The sequence below is a fragment of the Ruditapes philippinarum genome, unplaced genomic scaffold, assembly GCF_026571515.1.
Source record: "Ruditapes philippinarum isolate M1 unplaced genomic scaffold, ASM2657151v2 ctg1519_1_1_1_1, whole genome shotgun sequence".
NCBI lineage: Eukaryota > Metazoa > Mollusca > Bivalvia > Venerida > Veneridae > Ruditapes > Ruditapes philippinarum.
Window position 1 is genome coordinate 332,045 of NW_026865600.1, and position 25,275 is coordinate 357,319.

The 25,275-nt window shown below is 31.1% G+C and overlaps 1 protein-coding gene across 2 annotated transcripts; it reads right to left on the bottom strand.

Annotated features, from left to right (window-relative positions):
• Positions 1–5,233: 5,233 nt before the first annotated feature.
• Positions 5,234–25,275, bottom strand: LOC132729696 (uncharacterized). 2 transcript variants are annotated; one of them, XM_060715519.1, is made up of 8 exons: positions 24,578–25,275; positions 24,251–24,271; positions 23,610–23,734; positions 22,601–22,948; positions 8,610–8,741; positions 7,964–8,002; positions 7,219–7,290; positions 5,234–5,457 (listed from the first exon to the last, which is right to left on the bottom strand). In XM_060715519.1, exons 1-8 carry the CDS (start codon positions 25,023–25,025, stop codon positions 5,314–5,316), a joined length of 1,329 nt encoding a protein of 442 aa, XP_060571502.1. In that variant the 5' UTR covers positions 25,026–25,275; the 3' UTR covers positions 5,234–5,313. The 2 variants fall into 2 exon arrangements, with proteins under 2 accessions (XP_060571502.1, XP_060571503.1); XM_060715520.1 differs by having other exon boundaries at positions 8,652–8,741; positions 24,578–25,272.

A 25,275-nucleotide genomic window follows, 5' to 3' on the forward strand; every position in this document is an offset into this window, starting at 1 on the left:
TGTTATAGGTTTAAAGATAATATTTACTAATAGTTTGTTGATGTGGTGCCGATTTTGAACGCCTGTTTGTCCTTTTTATGATCTGGTCGACCGTAACAGCAGTTCATGTGTTAGCTATTTATGAAGTCAATACCTGCCATTTTGTTATGAATAAATTGCATTCTTGTATCACAGCATGAGTGGTATGTTTATAACTGAACTCTCTAACAGTGTTACAAAATACTGATATGTTCAATGATCACAAATGATCACAGTTATTCATCTTAGTATTATCATGTATTTCAAATCCATAATAAATGTTGTTCATCATACATTCATTAAATGATCGAAAACACTTACGGCGTAGTCATCTGTATTTTGTGAACATGTTCGGATCCTATGTAGTCAGCGTAGGATTTTCAATTTATTTGAATTGTGAACATTTCGCCCTTTGTTGAATATTTGAATATTTAACTTTTCAAGTAAAGGCTATATTTCTATTAAAACGCATAAACAAATAAATTCTGCTCAATCCAAAAAATGTTGTGTTAGTTACATTTGCTATTAACGTAGGGCAGCCAATTAATTGATCAATGTTTAAATTTGAAATTATAAAACAATAAATGTGTGCTGATATGATAAATTTCTTAACAAAATTGTTACGTAAATTTGTTCATCATATTTGCAATAATTTTGTTAAAGATGCTCAAATTTGATATCAGAAAATATTGATAATTACTACGAAGTCTTTTTGTAAATATGAAATAAACATGTTTTGACTTCACACAAAGTTAATATGTCATGTTCTTAAACCTACACACATAGGTCGTCACAATATGAATATATAGTGTCGTTAAAAAAATGGCAGTTTTTTTCTTATGAAAAGAGCAACTTTATTTGTTCTGTATTAGAGAATGTGATTTTGAGTACAAAATCTGAATTATAAAGATTTGGTGTTGGGAGATGATATTAAAGATTACAACCAATCGGATTTGCTTAAGGCTTTTGTATGCTCACAATCTGTAGAACTGTTACAATAGTTACCTGTAAATAGGTATTATCAACAGATGTTTGTTTTATATGCATTTTATTACATTCGTTATCAGACGTGAGGATACTTCAGGCAAGCTAATATCTATATAATATGGGTAACAATTCTACAATTATACAACTTATTTCCCTTTTGCTTTGGTTCAAAATGGTTAAGCTTTCATACATTATGAATATGAAAAAACATTCTTTAAAAATGTGAAATGCAATATTGTTGTGAATATGTTATATCGTGCATTGATACAAAACGTTAACGAAATAAAGTTAAATCATTTTTATATTATCATCTATGTGGCTGATGTGTGTCATTTCGTGTTTTCGCCCGCAACCCCATCAAGCTAAAAATTACAATGGCGGGGGGCACGGAGCAAAAACATGCTTACAAGTGGGGCGCGGTGCGAAAAGTCGAGATATAATTGTAACACGGCGGGGACGCGGAGAGAAATATGTATTGTCATAGGGCGCCAATAAGCGTGCTATTGTTCGCTCCGAGCCCACGTTGTTTTAGTTGTTAAAATCTCGACTTTTCGTTCATGGACATGTGTCAGAATGCCACTGGTATAGTATAATGCATCTCTAATGTAATTATATTAAATTTGTAGTTCATTTAACACTTTGTTTGAAAAACAGATATGTATGTTCAGCACAATATTTTGTTTATATATACATGTGTAATAATTTATTACAGAGCCGAATATATGTTGATAGTTTTGCTTTGCAGCAGCTCAATTGTATCATGCACATTCTATGTGAAGTTTGCAGGTAAGTTCATGATTATGACTTGAACTGTTCATTCTTCATAGATTATTAGAAATAAAACAACTGATAATTTGCTTCCTTCTTGACTCCAGTAAGTATGTTATCCACATGGCCATAACAATATTTGCTTAAAGGAATGGCGATCTTAAAAGTAAAAAAGTTCACAAAGATAGTTAACCTGACAACAACCTCTGTCTAGTCATAATTTTGATTTGCCCATCATACACATCACTATTCTTGACATGGCTGTCATATTTAGAACATAAAGTTTATTTTGTATTGCCAACTGAAAGCAGAAAGCTATGAAGGTGATTAGGTACATATGTCAAAACAAATTAATGTCGAAGAATATCTCTCCGATTGCAAACAAACGTTGCAGTTAAAGTAATGAAAAATAGAAAAAGTACTTTAATGATCATTAGGGCGTATATGCCTATATGTTTATAGCATTCAGATTAAGTTACTTACAACTAACTTTATTTAGAATCCAGGTATATTGTTTTGTTGATGTAACATGCAACCTCTTTTTCTACTCAACTCTCTCTTTCTACTCAAAACATGCTTATTTTATACTTAAAAATATTACATTTGAATTATCAGTATCTTTAAATATCAAATCGGAGCATAATAAATCTATTAATCCGCTTGCAGTTTCTTTGATGTACATGTATATTAATTTCTGAATAAAAAATGGAATCCCTAAACAACGCCCAAATCTACAAAATTGAAAATGTGAAAAGTTTTCATGACTTTAATATAGTTTACTGAAGCAGATCACATGAAGTTATTTAAATGTAAAAAGCGAGAAATACTAGGTAATTTTAATTGACTTCTGCATGTTTTACATAATTAATATATATAAATGTTATTAATTTAACTTTGACATCACCTTTAATTGTTTCGTGATCAAGTTATACCCCGAGAATTATTATATCATATAACAAAGATATAATCACGGAACGCGTTGCTGTTTTTAAGTGGACGGTAGTTTGCACTTGACAGTACCGTCCATGAACAGGCTCAATTAAACCGAGCCTGCAACATTTTCAATTTTGCCGCGTTGGGCTTTCTTTAGGGATTCTTATTTCACTCTATTTCATAACTGTACATTTACTTTGTCTATACATGTGTGTTACGTAACTATGATTTTAACAAAATTAAAGCCATAGGGGTCACTATTGTAACAGTGCCTATATCGTACCCATTTAAACCTGAAAGTGATCATTTTAAAGGATTTTATTTCGCCATATATGTGTAGAAAAAACACAGTCACTCGATATTGTACCTAGGAATAATCCCTAATAGGTAAAACTGTAATTGTAACAAGGAAAAGTATTCATAAAATGTTAGACTTTCGACGAGCAGTTGTTTAGGTCAAATTAAAACCTGTTTTCTCTTTCATTATCAAACTATTAACAAAATTAATACATGCGGCGTTAAACAGTAAATTTCATTAATGCATTCTGTAACAACATATCGCTTGCAGTTCAGACATAAAACAGCGAAATGGTTACATAATATGCCTTCTTTAGTCTCTCGAACTTACTTTTTTTGGAACGTTTGCCACAAATTCAATGATGGGTAGTTTAGATCACGGAACGAGCATAGCAGTATAACGAAAATGGATAATATATTTTATTACCCCTCACTTTTTTCGTAATGTTAATTTCCCATAGGCCTCTGGGTGTTATTCTTACTGTTAATGCAAGTGTACCACGTGACTAAGAATTTTGTACTTTTACATAGGTAACAGTATTTTTAACAGTATAAAATCTGGTCACGTGGTCTATTTTCTAAATAAAATGAAATAAAATGGCCGCCATTTTTTTCTCGATTCATTCTTATTTTCGACGATAGGGCATCGCCGAAGTAACTATTACTCTTATAAAATTTAGTACTTTGCACCCTAGAGTTCCTTTCGCGTATAAAATATCTTTTTTTAGAATAGTCAAAAGGAAACATCCGTTTTCAACGGAAGTAATTGTAATGTGAATAATTTTGTGTCAAACTGGAACATGCATGCAACAAAGGATTATTTAACAATTTTAACCAGTGAAACGTTACAGATAGAGTTGGTGGACATACACCTGTAGGATATCATCGTTATTTTGTAAATACACTTTTTCAAAAACCATGCGAAGAATATTCTGGATGCAGAAGGCTCAGATTTCACAGATCATAACCTTATAAATGGGTTAGTGTTTTGTTTCCTAAATAAAACACAGCTTATTTTATGTTTATGACTGGTAGATATCATCACTTGCCTAAAGAATAAAAGAAAAACAGCTTCTCAAGTAGGCCTACAGTACACTTAAAACTTGCACGGTAAGGACAGTTTATTTTGCTATTTTGCTTCTCTTGGTTTATTTTTGTTACAGTTAGATTTAGTTGACAAAGTCAGATCATCACAGTATTTGTTCGGGGTAATAAAATAAATAACACATGGGTTTGTGGTTAACAGTAAAAATATCATCCCTCGTATAAATACTGTTACCCTCGGCTACGCCTCGGGTAACAGTATTTTCCTCGGGATGATATTTTACTGTTACCCACAAACCCATGTGTTATTTATATACTATTGTATATGTGATTGCAAAGATGCTAAACTGCATCTCTTGACATTAATAATAGATAACGTAACACCATATCTTTGTGTTACTCAAATTTTAGCATTTCTACTTTAACTTATCATTGGAGACAATTAAATTGTGTACACATGTAGTTGTTTGAAACATATCATTGCCAGACTGTGAGAAAAAAAATCCGGGGAGACAAATAGACTGACTGATTATAGGCACTATGAAATAATTACCTCCCCTCTTTTGGTAGTTGTAAGTATTTCTCGTGAATATTGCACAGTCCTAAAATAGGTATTGAAATCTTAAAAAAAATGATATAAAGATCAACAAGACAAAGCAACGTTGACAGAACACAGCCCGCGACAAAATCCCGTCACACCAACAGGATACCCAAAAGGCATTGAACTAAAAATAAGGAGATACAACGGTCGTAAAAAAGGAAGGGGATACGTAATTAGAAAAATGATAAGAACTAAATGGGGCCAATACGGGAATTAAAGGGACAAGGGGTGTAAGGTAAAAATGAAGGATAGGGAAGGGGGTGAGGTAGGGCACAAAACGGAATAAGGGGGTAATGGAAGAATATACTTAATTCTTATTTTGCATGAACAGCATGCATGACTGTGTTTAGTATGGATACATTTTAAAGGTTTCTTCTTGGGTTCAAACTCGAAAATAAAATGTTAATTTTTGATCTTTAGAACAAACAAGTACAAACAGACGTGCAAACATGTAGAATATTTTCTAAAGATATAAATATTAACACATTAATGATAAAATACATAACGAGAGGCAATCCCATATTTATTATATTTAAACAATAGTTTACTTCAATCACACATTTCAAATATAATATATTTATATAATATAGATAATTGCTAAATTACATCATAAACAAGGAAAGCATATGTAATATATCACCAATTATTTTTATATTATTAATAATCTATTTTTCTTCAAGAATCCATTCCTCTGCTAGAAGACAGATGCACTTAGCGTTTGATATATTTCTGTGTCTAACAGTTGATTTTTCTTTAAGTTTATGTATGTTGTATCGCAGAAACGTTCTAAAGACCCTGTCTGTGTAGTCCTGCAAATTAAAATATAAAGATGAAATAACTAGATTCATGATTTGTCTGTCATTAGTCGTATTAACTATGTTGCAACTTGGATTACGTAAAGAAACTTTAAGACTAAAAAATATATGCATATTTTGTCAAATTTTAATTACATGGAAAAAGTAGTCAAAAACTGGTGGAAGGCGATATTTGGATATTTTTTAACATATTATCACATAAACCGCGGCGCAGGAGTGTAATAAAGCCATTTAATAAAAACGATATTACCCTAGTGTAATAACACTTTGACGTGACGTCATTTGCGCTATATAGAAATATAGCGTTAAAGCGCGCTAATAACGCGTTACACTATAGGCGCGTCGTTGAAAAATTACTCATTTTTACAGTTTATTGTTCTTTTTTTATATTATGTGAAAAATAGAATATTATATTCGTGTAGATTCAATACTAAATTTATTGAACTCGTTCAATAAATTTAGCATTAAACTACACTCATTCAATATCCTCTATTTTTATTACCCCGAGAAACATTCTCACCGTGCATATCCAGTAACGCTGGAATGTGCAATTAAGGTAAAGGAACGCCGAATCTGTGCATCGCTATCGCCAAAACGAATAAAACACCAAAATAATTATTTTATTCTTAATTTTTTTTTAAGAAATGAATAAGCGCATACGGCTGCTACGACGTTATACTTTAACCAGCATTACATTTTTTTTGTTAGTAATATGTTTACTTGTTTAGATCATTCGCGAGAAAGACAACCTGATTACTATTTTGAATGTGAGTTTGTATTTCGTCAAATAAATATGTACATTTAAAACTAATTTTTCATATTCTGTATACCTAAGACATTTGTCAAACTACAAACTACTTGTCGTATAACAATAAAAGGAAACTGGTAAAATAGGATTTAGCGGCTTTTAATGAGATAACCTCCGTTGCTTCAGTGCTTCATTCACGAATTCGGCGTTACATCGTAAACATGGTCTCAATTACGTTTTATCTGCTACATTACGTATTATATGACACGAGTAAATTGGAATATGTCTCAGGTATACCGAATACAAAAGATCATAAAGTAATGTGTACGTTATTGTATTTAAAGATATCAACGAGACTAAAAATCGCCATCAATACGCTAGTCAGGTTGTCATTTTCACGAATGATTTTGAAAAATAAACATTTTCATGGAAATATTTTTGATGAGGTTCTCAGCCATCGTATGCGCTTACTCATTTCTTCCAAGTTGGTGTGCAATAAAAAATATTGGTTCATTTTCTTATTGCGGTGCTCGTTTTAGCCACTAAATTGCGCAATTCTACATTACTTTTGCACAATTCCAGCGTTATTTACACATTCCTGCGTTACTGGATATACAAGATGATTCCATTAGGAGAGCGGAGAACACAGTTCCATGTGCAATCATGCACTTTGAAAGCTACTCTAGTGTGCATTCCAACACAACCTTCATAGTGGCTATCAGGTGGAATAGTTCATATTCTGGCAAGTCGAACAATTCATATGCGTTGTTTACAAAAACACATATTGTAGCATCTAAATGAAACATGAACACAATAATTTGACTTTTTATAATAAAAATAAAATGAGTAAATTTAAAAGAAATAAAAATAAATAAAAAAATACCCCCCCCCGCCCAAAAAAAAAGACAAAAAAAAGACAATAACAAAAAAACCCCGATTATTCTGTATGTATTATTGTTTACGACACATGAAGGCAATTTATCGCCTCTTATCTAGCTGTTCTTTACCTCATGCGATTCATCTGTCTGGATATACTTGATTAAACGTGGTATCTTTGCAAGCTTTTTGATGAACAGGTCCTGCAAATAAGTATTGCTTTTGTCATACTTTTTCTTTTATTGTAATCATATCTTAATAGGTTTTCTGGTTCCCAAGTAAATTAAGTTTTTTATTAAAACTGCAACACAATCAACATCAAATTCCGATAACATTAAAGATAATCAATCCGTAAACATTTAGCGTACCCAGTTCACGAAATAACACATTGTTGACTGGGACTGCATTTTGAATTTGGTTCTTATACTTTTATATCCTTGACACGGTTAAATTTGTTTGTTTCATTTTACGCCTTTTTCCAACAGTATTTCAGTCATATAGGCGGGTAGTTTCCTAACCATCGTTCCTGGAGAGTAACACCAGTACTAGACTACCTTCCTCCGTGCTAAACTACCAAAGTTTCTCCAGGGGATCGAACCCTCGCCAGAGAGGTAACTGGATTAGAAGCCATCGACTCTCACCCCTCGGACACGGTTAAAAAGAATTTACAGTCTAATACTTTAATATCTCTGACACGATTAAAAATAGTTTACAGTAAAAAAACCTTTAAACTGAATTTTCTAAAAATGAGACAAATTAAAATAAATTATGCAAATTTGGATGAATAATTTATAAATGAAAATCATTGCGAACATTTGTAGTAGTGTTATAAATTGATTACAAATATGATTTCTTAAAGCATGTATTTCTTTTTACCTTGCATGGTCTCCAATTGAACTGCATAAAACACAATGACTGCAATTAAAATCAAGGAAAATAAAAAGAGGATATTTGTTTGTTTTGCATGTAAGATTGAAATATATTTCATTTAGTGACAGCAGTAGCCACGAGTGAACATATAATAGCTGGTGTTCACGAATGAAATATATTTCAATCTTAAACAAATGAATTTTCTTTTTATTTCATGCTTCTCATTATATTTTAAGTATTGTTTTACTGATTTTGCTGCGTAACGTCGTGCACTCTCCTTTATGACGTCATCACATCATGACGTCACATCATCCAATTTGAAATATAGTTCTGTTAAAATTTTCTCTAAGTTTGTTACATTTTTAACATGATGTATGATTACATCCACTTTCTTTCTTTACCTACAGAAGCAAAATTTACGACGTATGACGGCATTTATTTTTGCCTGTAATTTCATGTAGTTATGATATTCTTTACATCCGCATTCAGATATAGTCCGGCTACAGTGAAAAATATATTTTATAAATTTCACTTGTGGTTTATCAGAATATAATCATCTGATATATTACAGTAAAACACTGAAAAGCATGAAATAAAACTGGTTTAAATGTAAATGTAAGAATATGTTCCATACTTTAAAGAATTTCTTTACCAGCCAAGTTAGTAAAATGTCTAAGATCTTAAAAAAGGATACATCGTCATCAAAGAAAACAAAGCGTTTGTGCACATCATCAGAATCCAAGGTAATGTCATCCCAAAGTTTTTTGTTAAGTCGTCGCCTTTCCTATTGTAGTAAAACAATAACAAAATATAAACATTTCTTTCGAAAATGGAAAATTAAACATGTGATAAAACTTCAGGACATTGATAATGTTCAAAATGTTCGCAAGTCATGTATTGTGGTACATGTACTGACAAATGAAAATTAAGAATTCTAGAGAAAATTGAGAGAATTATAAACAAAACATGACATATTTATTTCCATGATTGTAAGGAATTTTGTGACAGTTGTAAGAATTGAGAATTATCTAAATAAAAGTAAAAAAGAAAAAATAAACATAAAAATACCTGAGTTATGAAGTTGTTAACGTAATTGTCTGAGAAAACTTGTTGTAAATTACTCCTTTTTCAAACTTTTTAAAGTAAATGCAATAACTGCCAATCCACAGCAATATTGGAGCTGGAACTAACACTGCAAGTACTATTCCTGCTGGCGTGATGGATTTTTGAGGCGCTTCTGTTGAAGTCGCCAACAACACAACTAAGAAGATGATCATGCTCAGTAGAATTAAGAGAAATACAACTATAGCAAGACTACAGCAAATGGAAGAAGAATGTCCGTAGATGTGCTTGTATTTAACAAGATGTGATTTGTTTACCATTTCCTCAATCTTTTCCCACTCATTGTCTTGCACCTTAGGTACAAAAATACAACTGTTGTAGACAATAATATCATGAAACATTTTACTTTTGAAGTGTGTTAACAATTACTAATTCTGTCCAATGTAAATAAAAGGAATTATCATTTGAATGTATACACAAACCTAATTCATGTTCACTCAGTTAATTTTTTTCAATAAATACAATTGAAAGAAATTCTGCAATTATTAATCTCTTTATATGTTCATGATATGTTGGAACTAAATGCACCCACCAATTATTATACAATTTCTATCAGTCAAAAGCAATCTTAAATGTAACATATTGGATAACGATTCCTTAGCTTATGTTTATTGACAAAATATGAATAATATAAAATGTTTTTCTTTAGTCACTCCGCAATTTTACCACTTTGGTTTATAACTCATGTTGGTCTAAATAGATGGTTTAATTGTTATGTATTTTCCGTGATACATTATTATATTAATAATTAATATATTACAATCATAACATGGTGATTTAGCAATTCAATTATCGTAGTTTAATCATTTAACTGCAGAATAGTTTACATACTTATATGTCAGTGCTGAAATATGCACATAGCTTACGCATTTATCAGTTAAGAAGATGAATCCATAGACAATTTGAGAGCATCTCAAAAGTTTGTGAATGAAAATCATGCAAAAATAGCCTACATCAAATTTATAAGCGGCCTCCGAGTTATTTTCAAGCCTGTATCTGGCAAATGTAAACATGTTTCTTTTGTTTGGCTTCAGCTCGATTTCAGCAGTTACTCCATTCAACTCTGAAATTTACAAAGTATATAAAATTCATTATGTTCTTAAATATAAGACATTCGTATCATCGTGATATGAATAAATCAAAAGCTTTTTGGCTTTTTATAATACTCAGACTCAAATGTCAGTTACAAATTTGTAACAATTTCAATGATTTACTGCATTTGTTCCGAGAAATTTTTGAAATCGCATGTATTTAGGTTACAACTCACTACAACAGTTTTAACTCACTACGATATCTTTTAATGTTAAAACGCAGATCTAGCTAGAACCGTATTACATTAGTCACCTTATAAACACAACGGATAAAAAGTTGTATAACGTCCGAGACCTTACCATTGTGGTTAAAATACATTTGGATATTATTTCAAATATTCTACAATCTTAAATATTTATACTTACAATTAAGGCATTGACACTTAGATTTAACATTTTTATATATCACTCCCACGTTTAGACATTCTCAAATGATATTCAATTGTTACTTGACATTTATTTAGACATAACTCCTAACATGCTTAATACTACTCACAGTCAAACAGATAGGGCAGTCAACAGCATTATTACACGATATATATTATTTTTTAAAACGGAATGCTTAAATGTCGTATGATGTCAGAAAAAAACGTCAATAAACTAAATGACGACATGAAATCACTTCCACGCTCAATGTAGTTCAACGTATCCATTTTTCTTTAATACTTGTATGTGAGAATGGATACATGTATATATTAACTTTTCCTGCATGTTACTATAATATTGCACTGTTTTTCGTTCAAATGCTTTGTAATAAATCACTCAGGCCTATGTTCTATATCTTTAGTTTGGAGTTTTATTAAACACATTCTTTCCTGCTTCTTCTTTCTTTATTTCTAAAAGAATGAAATAAAACGTATGGAGCAAGTAATATTATAGGTCATTGTGATTTGTTTCAACTTTATATTTCCAGCGACGCAAGTGCAATATTTATGTGAACATTAATATAGGACTATATAGACAGCTAGCTCGTTTGGAAAATACAACTTTGTATGTTAGTATTAACATAAAGTTACGTTTAATTGATATGACTGTGTGGTAATTCATATACGTGTAAATTTTTATAAACCCGTAATCAAATATTTAAAGCAAATAGTTGAATATGGTAATTACCTCTGTCAACCAACGCCTTTAATATCTTTTCATGAACTTGGCCTACCGGTATATCTTCAGCATCAATATAACTCGTTGTTGTACTGATATTGGGTGGTACCACGCATGGCTCTAGTTTAAGAGGTACCAACAAGAAATTCTCATCGATATTTAAGTGAAGTGCTTGAGTTAATTCATATTTACAAAAGTTACTTATATTGAATCCTTCAGTGAGCACTAACAGCATACCGGCACGTCTTTTCATTTCATCATTTGTGTTTTCAATTATTTGTTCGCCTGGTATGAAATCCCGGTCACTATAATAACATCTTATATCCATTTTCTCAAGATTGTCAACAACTATCCTAACCTGATCTGTATCTTCACTGCAATACGACACAAACAGATGAAAATCCTTGTTTGCTGGTAAATCTGGAGCTTTAGTACGTGTAGTACCACAAGTAGCAATTTTATGATTAAACTATTTCTTTACAAAGTTGCGACACTGTTTGTTCAGAAAAAACTATGATGGTTTTAACTTCAAACCTTTATTTATTTACAATCGTAGCAGTCGACTACTATACAACACATAAACACATTAAATTTAAAAAAAACATATATTGTACGTAAAACAGGTTTATGAAAAATCAAGTGCATGCCACTTAATACTAAACATGTCTTTGCTTTTCAATATTTAAAAATACATATTGATTTTCAGTGTTGAAATACACCACAGAGATAAATGACATTTAGATAAAATTATATTTTGGTACTAGGGCTTGCAATTTAATTTTTTTATTTAACTGCTTCAACCTATGACTGTGCAAAAAGAAGTTGGAAGATTATTCTACAGATATTAAAGACCTTTTGCAAAAATTCTGACTCGTAAGAAAAGATTAAATATGCAATTCACACCTTGTAACATTCAACATTATCAATATAAAATAAATACATTAACATTTAATTGAATTGTTTAGCATTTATCTTGTATACAACGTTATGATGTTTAAAACATTAAACAACAAATAAAATGAATTTAAGTGGCATTATGTTCATTATTTACATTGTCAAATACAGAATAATTAAATTTACATTTCTAAAGATTGACTATTATTATGGTCATCGAGCAAAAGTTAATAATACAAACGGCTAGGATTAAATACAAAAACTGCGTGCACTCTTTTGATCAAGTGAAAATTATAGATATATTCTGAAGGGCATTTACAGAATTCGCCATGAGCCACTTGGGTTATTGATTATAAAGAAATAGAGAAGTGAAGAAGAAAACGAATTAAAAATCAATTAAATAAATAATGTCACTTTAAAATAGTCTTTAACACAAAAGCATGATGTCAAAAAAGTAATTTAGGTTTTTTTTTATTTTGAAATACAAATATTTGAAAATTAATATTAAACCTTGTGCAAGTTTGAAGTACCATTTTCGGTTTGTGAGAACGTTGTTGTCTTATTTCTTGTTTCACAAATTAACACGGTGGCCATTTTCACACATTTTTACATTCTTCTTGTTAAGTTTTCATTCTATTAGGTGTGTGCGTTTTAAAAATGATAAAAATATCTTTGTTATTAAACACTGAAACTGATAACATCATAATCACATACATTAATAACACTCTGATGAATGTTGAATCATTATTATAACAATTCAATAAAGGGCTGTTAAACATTTGTTTCCTCCTCTAAGCATTTGTTTATATGGCTTCCGTCGGCCAAATGTAAGCTTAATGTGTCCAGACAGACTTCAAAAGGTGTATCCTCTGACACCATCCGTACATGCATGCATTCTTTCTTCATATGCAATAACAGAATGTTTGGTTTTATGACATTTTTATCATGCTGAAATACATATAATTAAAGGGTTATATGTTTGTTAAGGTGAACTTATGAGTCAATGTAAGATTTTTATATTAATATGCTAGTAATAATATTTTTAAAAAATCCCGATTTTTTTCGCATGCATTATTCACAAAAACGTAAATGGAAATTGCAGCCTCGGTTTTATTGAGTCTTTTGTTGAGGGCAAAACGGAAATTACAATACGGCTCCTAGCTCAAGCTAGAGCGGTATTAAATCTTTATTTCATTTTTCAAAAGAATTGCCATTTTCCTTCTTTAGCAATAAGAAACAAGTAACCAGGACAGAAACAAACATTACATAGACATGTCCTGGTACGACATGATATAAGATACGTGTTTTCGTTTATGATTGCAACGCATTCACATTCAGGGTCCCGTTTGCGATAGGCATACAAGTATAAACAGGCAGAATGACATCAAGCCTGCAATTTTTACCATTTTTGACATTTATTTTTCTCTATTTCAAAACTGCTTATCTCTTACATAAATTCTTTCAAATATAGCACATATTCGTAAAATGATATTGATTTAAATATTAGATGTAAATAAACAAAATGGTCAAACGTATTGGTCCGATTACCTGTGTATATTGACGGCATATTCCTACGAAGTCCTTGGTTTCTATCAGTAGAACTCGGCAATTGGCAAAACATAGGCACGTCAACACACTCAGAATTATTAATGAAATTATAGTAGCAGTCACATTTAAACATCCATTAAACCATTTATATCCCTTTGGGCAATTGTTTAAGCACTGACCATCATGTTCAGTATACGGATATTTGCAATTAAAAAAAAATATACATTTTTGTTTATCTTTCTGGTAAAGCATACCTTCTATACAACGTGATACACATATAAATTTACTGATCTCTCCATATGTAGAAAATAAAAAGTATTCCGCAGTATCAACTATTAATGGACTAGATGGGGGACATGTACGCAAACAACTTTTCTGGTGTAATACGGCTTCCTTAGGACAACTTGTTGAGCATTTACTAAAATTAATGACCATGCCATTTGGACATTCTGGTACACACATTATACCTTTAGATGTATATTGTTCATACAATTTTCCACACGTGTTATTATGACAATATGTTCTATCTATATATGGATTCTTTTCGGGACAGAACTTTACACACACATTGTTGCTTATAAAGTCGGTGTCACAAGTAGCCACACACTGAAACATCGATATCTTAGTAGATTGTCTTTTTACCGTTGAATAAATGGTTAGCGTACGTTCTTCTAGCAAATGATGGGAGCGTGAGCATTTATTAACACAATAGCCTCCATCGTTAAACATGAATTCAGGGCAATGAGAAAGACACATATTTCTTAATATATATGCGTTTTCTGGACAGTTTACCATACACATTAAATATGCGTTTACTGTATCTTTTACGTAATGTCTTACAATGAATTGTTTATCAATAGGACATTCCCTGACACATGTTCTTCCGTTCCTTATAAATACTGAAGTAAGATTCCAAGGCACTTCAAAGGAGTTTGACAATTCAGTTTCCATAGGACAGTTATCAACGCATGTATAATTGAAGTATAATGTTTCATTACTGCAGTTTTCTACGCATTTCAGGACAGACGTTTTCACATAACTTTTTTTCCAAATTTTTCTAGATTGTCTGTCAATATACTTGTATATAGTACTCCAAATAAAGTAGTCGACATATGTTTTCTCCACATATGGTGATATATCATCACAAGACTGTAGACAAGTTTTATTTGCGAGCACTGTATTCATCGGACACATATCTACACAAATATTTTGATGAACAAGGAAATACTTCTCGTTTGGACATTTTCCAACGCACACATTATAATTAAATAATTCGGAACATATGTTTCCAAGTATACAATTTCTGCCCATTGTTACATTACTTATAATTGGACTTTGATTTGGGCATTCCTCTAAACAAGTTCCATTGAATGCAAGTCTTGGACACTTTGGTGCACATTCATTATTAAGGACAAACTGATTTTTATTTTCCTTTCCACAAACGTCCACACAGATTTTAGATCCATCCAAAAGCTTGTCGACAAACATGAAATCTTTGGAACAATTCGCAACGCATGAAGTATTTTGTAGAACTGGTAAATGCGATGGACATGTGGAAACACAGGTTTTGTTTGAATCAAACTTTCTCTCGAAAGGACATTGCTCAAGGCATCTATTTCCATCCATGAATGTGTACGTTTGTGGGCATATGTTAACGCATTGCAAGTTAAATTGGCTTTTGCCTACCGGACACGAAGATACACAGTAATTGTTGTTTTCTAAATAAGGACATCTTTTAGTACACTTACGATGAAGGATATTATTACCTTTTGTTATATTTATAAGATATGAAAAATCATTTGGGCATTTTTCTACACATGAATCGTTTACAAAATAAGTAAAGCCTTCTGGGCATGCTTCTACATAGGTTTTGTTGAATACTAACTCTGACTCTGCGCACGACTGGATGCATTGCTTCTCTAGATACAGGTACCAGCCTATTGCTCTAAGCTTCTCCTTTATAAAGTAATTTTCTGTACACTCCTGCTGACATACTCTGTTTACATCAGTAAACCAGCTACCACAGGTTATATTACAGCTGCTGCCATTAATAACAAAATCTTGCTACACAACCAGCGTCGGTCTTGTAAGGCTTATATGAGGGACACTCTGTTTCAGGTCGGGCAGAATTGATCTAAATATAAAACAAGTATGGTATATTCAAATCCGTACATGTCAAGAGTGTTGAAGTGTTTAAACTTTGCAAATCATTTAGAATTTCAGTATCCCTTAAAACATAATTATGTATTTCGGATTCGTAATATTTTTTGAAGTTATTGATATTTAAAATATATATGAAACAAACTAAAATAGTGATTCTTATTCATAGTATGGGTTTGAAAGACAATAAAATGTATGCACTCACGAAAATTAAAAAAAAATCCGTGATTTGATATGCGTTTTAACTCCAGTAGGTTAATTTTACAATCGATATGTACATTAAAACATCGAGTATAGAAAGCACCTTTACCAATTAATAGAACAAAATACAAAAAAGATCAACAAGGAAAGGCGGCGTTCAATGAACGCAACCTCAATTCATATTAAAGTTATTCATGATTATTTGTTGAAATAAAATGATTCCACGTACAGTTGGGCACTAATAGAAAAAAGAAACAGTCGTGTTTGAAATAAAAAGAATGACTCAATACATGTAAAGAATAATAGATTAATAAGTCTTACTTACGATTATAAATACAAGGAAAGTTGTAGGCAACCATTTACTCTCCTTTGTCAACATAATTATTTCGTCTATTTCCCGTGGTAAAATAATCATTGTTGTAAACCCAATTAAAAAAACAACAAAACAACTTATCTATAATAGTAAATAAACGTAGTAAACATTGGCAGTTATTATCACTGCAACAGTTAAAACATATACGCTTTATGCTTTACAAATATCTATATAAATTCAATGGATTATTGAATTTTAAACGTAACTACATCGGACAATAACTCAAATAATTCCTGTACAAAACATTATAATTCTGACGGTGTTGAAATTTAAATGCAAACATATTTATAATTTATAAAATGATTTTAGATTATTTAATAAATAAAATAATGTTTTTGTTAAATTTTAAAATAAAGAGATCAATGAGAGACTAATATCATATAAAACACGAATGGCGTGTCTATTTTACGTAATTTATTTGAAAAATAAAATAACAATTATAACTAAAATCGAATGATTTAATCCTTTAAGTGGAATCTGTATTCCTGTTGTGACACAATACCGAATATTTTAATAATGAAGTGCCACTGTCGGACTAAAGTGGGTGGGGTTAGGAATAACAAGTATCTTCTTATTTTGTGTTCCATATTTTTAATGCTCATAAATGAAAATAAACGACTATGAAATGTTTACGTTCTCGTAATTAATGTTCTTTATAATGTATCTCTTACATGTTTCTTTGGTGTTTCTTCTACGCGCTGTCCATCACTAAGATTTGTCGTTTTTAAAAAAAAAAGAAATATAAGTCCTCTTAATGATTTTTAACATGCCGTATAGTATATAACTTAATCATTATAATGCATACAGTGGCAAAAATTGGAAAACAATAAGTGACATAGTTACAAAACATGCCAGGATTATAGAAAATGAATCTGTAAAGTTTGAAGGCATTTTTACTTGTAATACCTAACTTGCTTCTAACATTAAGGTTCCTAAACTCTATATGTTATCATTTCATTGCCGTTATCCCTACATTTATTTGACAGGTGTTAACTTAAATGCTTATTTTACTTTTAAATGCTTACAATACTGATGATCCTCATTAACGTAAGGTTTGTGTAAATTTCAACGCTATTTTGAAAATAAAACACAACGTTTTCTTGTTTGGTTAATACATCGCACCGACACTGTATAGGTCATTTGGCGACTTTCCAGCATACTGGCGGGATTCACACCAATAGCGTGATGTACTAGTGGTTTAAGTCAATGAAAATGCTTAACAACTCGGCCGAGGACGCTCCAATCCCCCTCCCCCAAAAGGCAAGCAAATTATAATAATAGTAAAACAATAAATATATTATAAAACGATGGCCGGCCGAAGTAAAACTAATTATTATGTTATTTGTAAGTTTTGTACCTGACAATAACCTCTGTCAAGGTAATAATATTAATTTGCTCATCATACACATCACTATTCTTGACGTGGCTCTCACATTTAGTACATTAAGTTTATGTTGTTTTGCCAACTCAAAGTAGAAAGCTGTACATATGTCAAAACAAATAAAAAATATCTTTCCAATTACAAACAAAAGTTAAGGTGAGAATAAATTTAATGTAAAAGAGGACTTTTATGACCGTTAGTGTGTATACAACAGGATGACTTAAAAATGTACAATGTCATGTTAAAATGCTGATAGCATTCAGATAATGTTACTTGCAAATTTACTTAGAAACCAGGTATATAATTTTGTTGATGACTTTTTAAAATGTGTTTACTTATAATGTGTAGTGTTTAAAACGTAAAATATAATCTCTGTTTGTACTCAAAAGATGCTATATTTAAAAGATACTTTAATGCAATTATCATTATTTTCAAGTATCAAATTTGAGCATAATACTCGTAAATCCTTAAATTCGGTTGCAGTTCCAACATTTGGCAGCCGCGAGTTCAGCATTTGTTCCATGATAAATATAAACATGTTATTAATTAATTCATTTATCTTTGGCATCACCTTTAATTATTTCGTGGTCAAGTTATACCCCGAAGATTATTATATCATTTAACAAAGATATTATCACGAAACGTGTTTAATATGGCTATAAACTGTACATTAACTCGGCTTTGACGAAGTTTGTCTGTATGTTAAGTAACTCTAACTTGGAATTAACAAAACCAGAGCCTACACGTTATCATTTGCGGAATATATTCGAGGAGTCACTTTCGTAACAATGTCTATATCATAAAATGTTAGACTTTCGATAGGGAATTTACTGAGCAGTTGTTTAGATCATTTCTCTTTTAGTATCAAAATATTAACAAACCAAACACATGCATTAAACAGGTTTATTTCATTTATGCATTCAGTTGCTATTGAGACATATAACAGAGAAATGGGTACATAATATGCTTTCTTCTGTCTCTCGAACTTATTATTTTTTGGAACGTTTGCCACAAATTCAATGAAGGGTAGTCTAGATCACGGAACGAGCATAGCAGTATCATAACGAAAAATTGCAAAAAATATGAAAAACAAGATCAACAAGGAAAGGCGGCGTTCAATGAACGCAACCCCCATATGACCCAGCAACAAGAACCAATGGCAAGGAGCCCAGGCGGACCCCAAACATAAAAAGGACAGGGCAACGACACGTTAATCAATAAATGATAATGATGCTAAACTGCATCTCTTAACATTAATAATCGATAACGTAACACCATATCTTTGTGTAACTCAAATTTTAGCATTTCTAACTTATCATTGGAGACAATTAAATTGTGTACGCATGTAGTTGTTTGAAACATTTCCGTGATATATTTCACACAATATAAACTTTGCCAGTTGTTAGTAATGCGCAGCCATAAGCGTCCTGAAATAGGTATGGACACCCTAAAAAATTGGAATAAAGACCAACAAGATAAAGCAACATTCAAAGAACACAGCCCGCGACAAAATCCAGTCTCACTAACAGAGCACCCAAAAGGCACCGAACTAAAAATAGGGAGACACAAGGGCCATGAAAGGAGGGGGATACGTAATAAGTAAAATAATAAGAACTAAAAAGGGCCAATACGGGAATTAAGGGACAAGGGGTGTAAGGGAAAAATGAGGGATAGGGGAGGGAGTGGAGTAGGGCACAAAACGGAATAAAAGGGTGATGGGAAGAATATACTTAACTCATATTTTGCATTAACGGCATGCATGACTGTGTTTTGTATGGATACATTTTAAGAGTCTCTTCTTGGGTTCAAACTCGAAAATAAAATGTGAATTTTTGATCTTCAGAACAAACAAGTACAAAAAGACGTGCAAACATGGCGAATATTTTCTAAAGATACAAATATTAACACATTTAATTTAATGATGAAATGCATAACTAGAGGCAATCCAATATTTATTATATTTAAACAATATTTTATTTCAATCACACAAATATAATATATTTATATAACATACGAGTATATGTAATATACAAAACATGATATTGGTAATTGCTAAATTACATCATAAGCCAGGGAACCATATGTAATATATCACCAATAATCATTTTTAGTCCCCTACCGGTTTACCGGAGGGGACATTAGGTTTACCCTCCGTTCGTCTGTCCCATCGTCTGTCAGTCCGTCTGTCCACAAAACTGGATCCCGCGATAACGCAGAAAGTACTCAAAATATTTTTATGAAACTTGAAATATGAGTAGATGACAGTCTGGAGATTATGCACGTTTTTTTTGTTTCTTCCTATGTTGAAAATTCTGGTTGCTATGGCAACAAATAGACTGAAAATATAGCAAATTTTACACATAAACTGAATCCAGTGATACTCAAAAATTACTGGAAATATTTTTATGAAACTTGACATATGGGTAAATGGCAGCCTGGAATTTATGCATGTCTTTATCTTTTCTTCCTATTTTGAAAAAATTGGTTGCCAGGGCAACAAATAGGCTTAAACATGGCAAATTTAACAATATTTGTGATTAGTCAAAAAGAACTGAAAATTTTTATGAAATTGCATCTTAATTTCAAGAGTTATCTCCTCTTTAAGAATTTTGCTTTTAAAAATGTTATATTTTGGTAACCGGGATGTTTCAAATATTTAACTTTAGAGTGTCCTTCAGTCCGTTCAATCCGTCAGTCTGTCTGTTCATAACAAACTGTTTCCTGTGATCACTGTTAAAGAACTTTTCAAACAAATTTACTTAAAATAGAGAGAAAAGTTGAAACATTAGTGAATGGCCAACGGCCCCACAGAATGTTGCTCGGGTTCTAACCGGTAGGGGACTTATGGATTGCTTACAATACTATGATAATTGCTTGTTATTATTAATAATTTATTTTTCTGCAAGAATCCATTCCTCTGCTAGGAGACAGATGCACTTAGCGTTTGATATATTTCTGTGTCTAATAGGTGTAGTAGATTTTTCTTTAAGTTTATGTATGTTATATCGCAGAAACGTTCTGAAGACCCTGTCTGTGTAGTCCTGCAAATTAAAGATAAAGATGAAATAACTAGATTCATAATTTGTCTGTCATTAGTCGTTTTCACTCTTTTGCAAACTTAAATAACGTAAAGAATCTTTAAGACTAAGAAATACTTTCAATTACCAGTCCTGTAAAAAGTAGTGCAAAACTGGTGCAAGGTGATATTTGTGATTTTTTTAATTTTACATATTATTATCCCAAGAAATATCTCATTATAAAAACAAAGGTCCACGTGAGGTCATGCAAATCTAATCTAGTGTACATTCCGACACCCCCTTCATAGTGACTATTTCTCGTCTCGCTACTGTACATATCACTAGGAATAGTCCATATTCTGGCAAGACGAACAATGCATATGCGTTGTTAAGAAATAACGCATACTGTAGCATGTAAATGAAACATACACAAACTAATTTGTCTTATATATGTAAAAGACCCATCCCCCAAATAAAAAGAACGCAAACACAACATACGATTGTTCTGCATGTCTTTTTGTTAACGACACATGAAGGCAATTATTGCCTATTATCTAGCTAACTATGCTTTACCTCATGCAATTCGTCTGTCTGGATATACTTGTGTAAACGCGATATCTTTGCAAGCTTTTTGGTGAACAGCTCCTGCAAATGTGTATTTGGTTTTGTCATACATTTATTTTAATTTATTGTAATAATATCTTAATAGTTTTTCTGGTTCCCTGCTAGTATGTTTACATTAAGGGTTTTAACAAAAATGGAAAACAATCAACATAAAATTCCGTTTACAGAAAATATTATCAATTTATAAACATTTAACGTACACAGTTCGCAAAATAACACATTATTTTCGGGAACTGCATATTGAATTCGATTCTTATACTTTCATATCTTTGACACGGTTTTAAAGAATTTACGGTCTAATATATTTAAAATTTCGACACGATTAAGAAGAGCTTACAGTAAAAAGCCTTTTAACTGAATTTTCAAAAAATAAGACAAAATACATACATTATGCAACTTTGAATGAATAATTAATGAATGAAAATTATTGCGAACATTTGCAGCAGTGTTATAAATTATTTACAAAATATGATTTCTTAAAACATGTATTTTATACCTTGCATGGTCTCCAATTAAATTGCATTACATACAATGTCTGCAATTTAAGTTAAGGGAAATAGGAAATAATAAATTAAATTTAAATTATTAAAGATGAAAATCATTTTTATAATTTCATTTGTAAAGTTATCAACATATGGGGTATGAAATTGATTGGTAATAACTGGTATAAAGGTTAATGTAAGAATATGTAAAGAATTTCCTTACCAGCCAAGTTAGTAACATTTTTAAGAACTTAAAAAAGGATACATCGTCATCAAAGAAAACAAAGCGTTTGTGCACATCATCAGAATCCAAGGTAATGTCATCCCAAAGGTTTTTGTTAAGTCGTCGCCTTTCCTATTGTAGTAAAACAATAAAAAATATAAACATTTCTTTCGAAAAAGGAAAATTAAACATGTGATAAAACTTCAAACATTGGTTATGTTCAAAATGTAAAGCATGTTTGCAAGTCATGTATTTTGATACAAGTACTGACAAATGAAAATTAAAATTTTTAGAAGAAATTGAGAGATTTACAAACAAAATATGAACGTTTTATTTCCATTATCTTAAGATATCAAAATGTTGTAACAGTTGTAAGAATTTATCTAAATAAAGGTAAAGTAAAACTTAATATACAAAAAATACCTGAGTTATAAAGTTGTTAACGTAATTGTCTGAGAAGACTTGTCGTAAATTACTCATTTTTTCAAACTTTTTAAAGTAAGTGCAATAGCTGCAAATCCACAGCAATATTAAAGCTGGAAGTAACACTGCAAGTACTATTCCTGCTGGCGTGATGGATTTTTGTGGCATTTCTGTTGAAGTCGCCAACAGCACAACTAAGAAGATGATCATGATCAGTAGAAGAAAGAGAAATACAACTATAGCAAGACTACAGCAAATGGAAGAAGAATGTCCGTAGATGTGCTTGTATTTAACAAGATGTGATTTGTTTACCATTTCCTCAATCTTTTCCCACTCATTGTCTTGCACCTTAAGTATAAAAATACAATTGTTGTCATACAATAATATTATAAAACATTTTACTTTTGAAGCGTCTTAACAATTGCAAGTTCTGTCCAATGTAAATAAAAGGTGATATCATTTGAATGTATACACAAACCTAATTCATGTTCACTCAGTTTATTTTTTCAATAAATACAATTGAAAGAAATTCTGCAATTATTAATCTCTTTATATCTTCATGATATGTTGGAACAAAATGCACCCACCAATTATTATACAATTTTTATTAGTCAAAAGCAATCTTACATGTAACATATTGGATAACGACTCCTTAGCTTATGTTTATTGACAAAATATTAATAATATAATTTAAAAATGTTTTTCTTTAGGCGCTCCGCAATTTTACCACTTTGGTTTAGACCTCATGTTGGTCTAAATAGATTGTTTAATTGTTATGTACTTTCCGTGATACATTATTATATTAATAATTAATATATTACAATCATAACATGGTGAGTTCGCAAATCAATTATCGTAGTTTAATCATTTAACTGCAGAATAGTTTACATACTTATATTTCAGTGCTGAAATATGCACATAGCTTACGCATTTATCAGTTAAGAAGATAAATCCAGAGACAATTTGAAAATTCAAAAGTGTGAATGGAAATCATGCTAAAATGGCCTACATCAATTTTATAAGCAATCAACCGATTTCTGGCCTCCGAGATATTTTCAAGCCTGTATCTTGCAAATGTAAACATGTTTCTTTTGTATGGCTTCAGCTGGATTTCAGCAGTTATTCCATTCAACTCTGAAAGTTACAAAGTATATAAAATTCATTTGGATATTATTTCAAATATTCTACAATCTTAAATATTTATACTTACAATAAAGGCATTGACACTAAGATTTTACATGTATATATATCACTCACACGTTTAGACATTCTAAAATGATATTCAATTGTTACTTGACATTTATTTAGACATAACTCCTAACATGTTTCACACTACTCACCTTTAAACAGATAGGGCAGTCAACACCATTATTACACGATATATGTTCTTTTAAAAAATGAAGGCTTATACGTCGTTTAATGTCAGAAATATCAATATACTAAATGACGACAGGGAATCACTTCCATGCTCAATGTAGTTCAACGTATCCATTTTCCTTTAATACTTGCATGTTAGAATGGAAATATACATTAATTTTTCTTGCATTATAGTATAATAATGCACTGTTTATCGTTCAAATGCTTTGCAATTAATTACTCAGGCCTATGTTGTATATCTTTAGTTTGGAGTTTTATTAAACACATTCTTACCTGCTTTTTCTTTCTTTATTTCTAAAAGAAAAAAAAAGAAACACCTTTACAAAAAAGAAAGAAATAAAACGTATGGAGCAAGTAATATTATAGGTCATTGTGATTTGTTTCAACTTTATATTTCCAGCGACGCTAGTGCAATATTTATGTAAACATTAATAAAGGACTATATAGACAGCTAGCTCGTTTGGAAAATACAACTTTGTATGTTAGTAGTAACATAAAGTTACGTTTCATTGATATGACTGTGTGGTAATTCATATACGTGTAAATTTTTAAAAACCCGTAATCAAATATTTAAAGCAAATAGTTGAATATGGTAATTACCTCTGTCAACCAACGCCTTTAATATCTTTTCATGAACTTGGCCTACCGGTATATCTTCAGCATCAATATAACTCGTTGTTGTACTGATATTGGGTGGTACCACGCATGGCTCTAGTTTAAGAGGTACCAACAAGAAATTCTCATCGATATTTAAGTGAAGTGCTTGAGTTAATTCATATTTACAAAATTTACTTATATTGAATCCTTCAGTAAGCACTAACAGCATACCGGCACTTCTTTTCATTCCATCATTTGTGTTTTCAATTATTTGTTCGCCTGGTATGAAATCCCGGTCACTATAATAACATTTTATATCCATTTTCTCAAGATTGTCAACAATAATCCTAACCTGATCTGTATCTTCACTGCAATACGACACAAACAGATGAAAATCCTTGTTTGCTGGTAAATCTGGAGCTTTAGTACGTGTAGTACCACAAGTAGCCATTTTATTATTAAACTATTTCTTTACAAAGTTGCAGAAAAACTATGATGGTTTAAACTTCAAACCTTTATTTATTTACAATCGTAGCGGTTGACTACTATACAACTCATTAACAAATTAAATTTCAATAATTTAAAACATATATTGTATGTAAAACAGGTTTATGAAAAATCAATTGCATGTCAATACGGATCTATAACTTAATACTTAACATGTCTTTGCTTTTCAATATTTATAAATACATATTGATTTT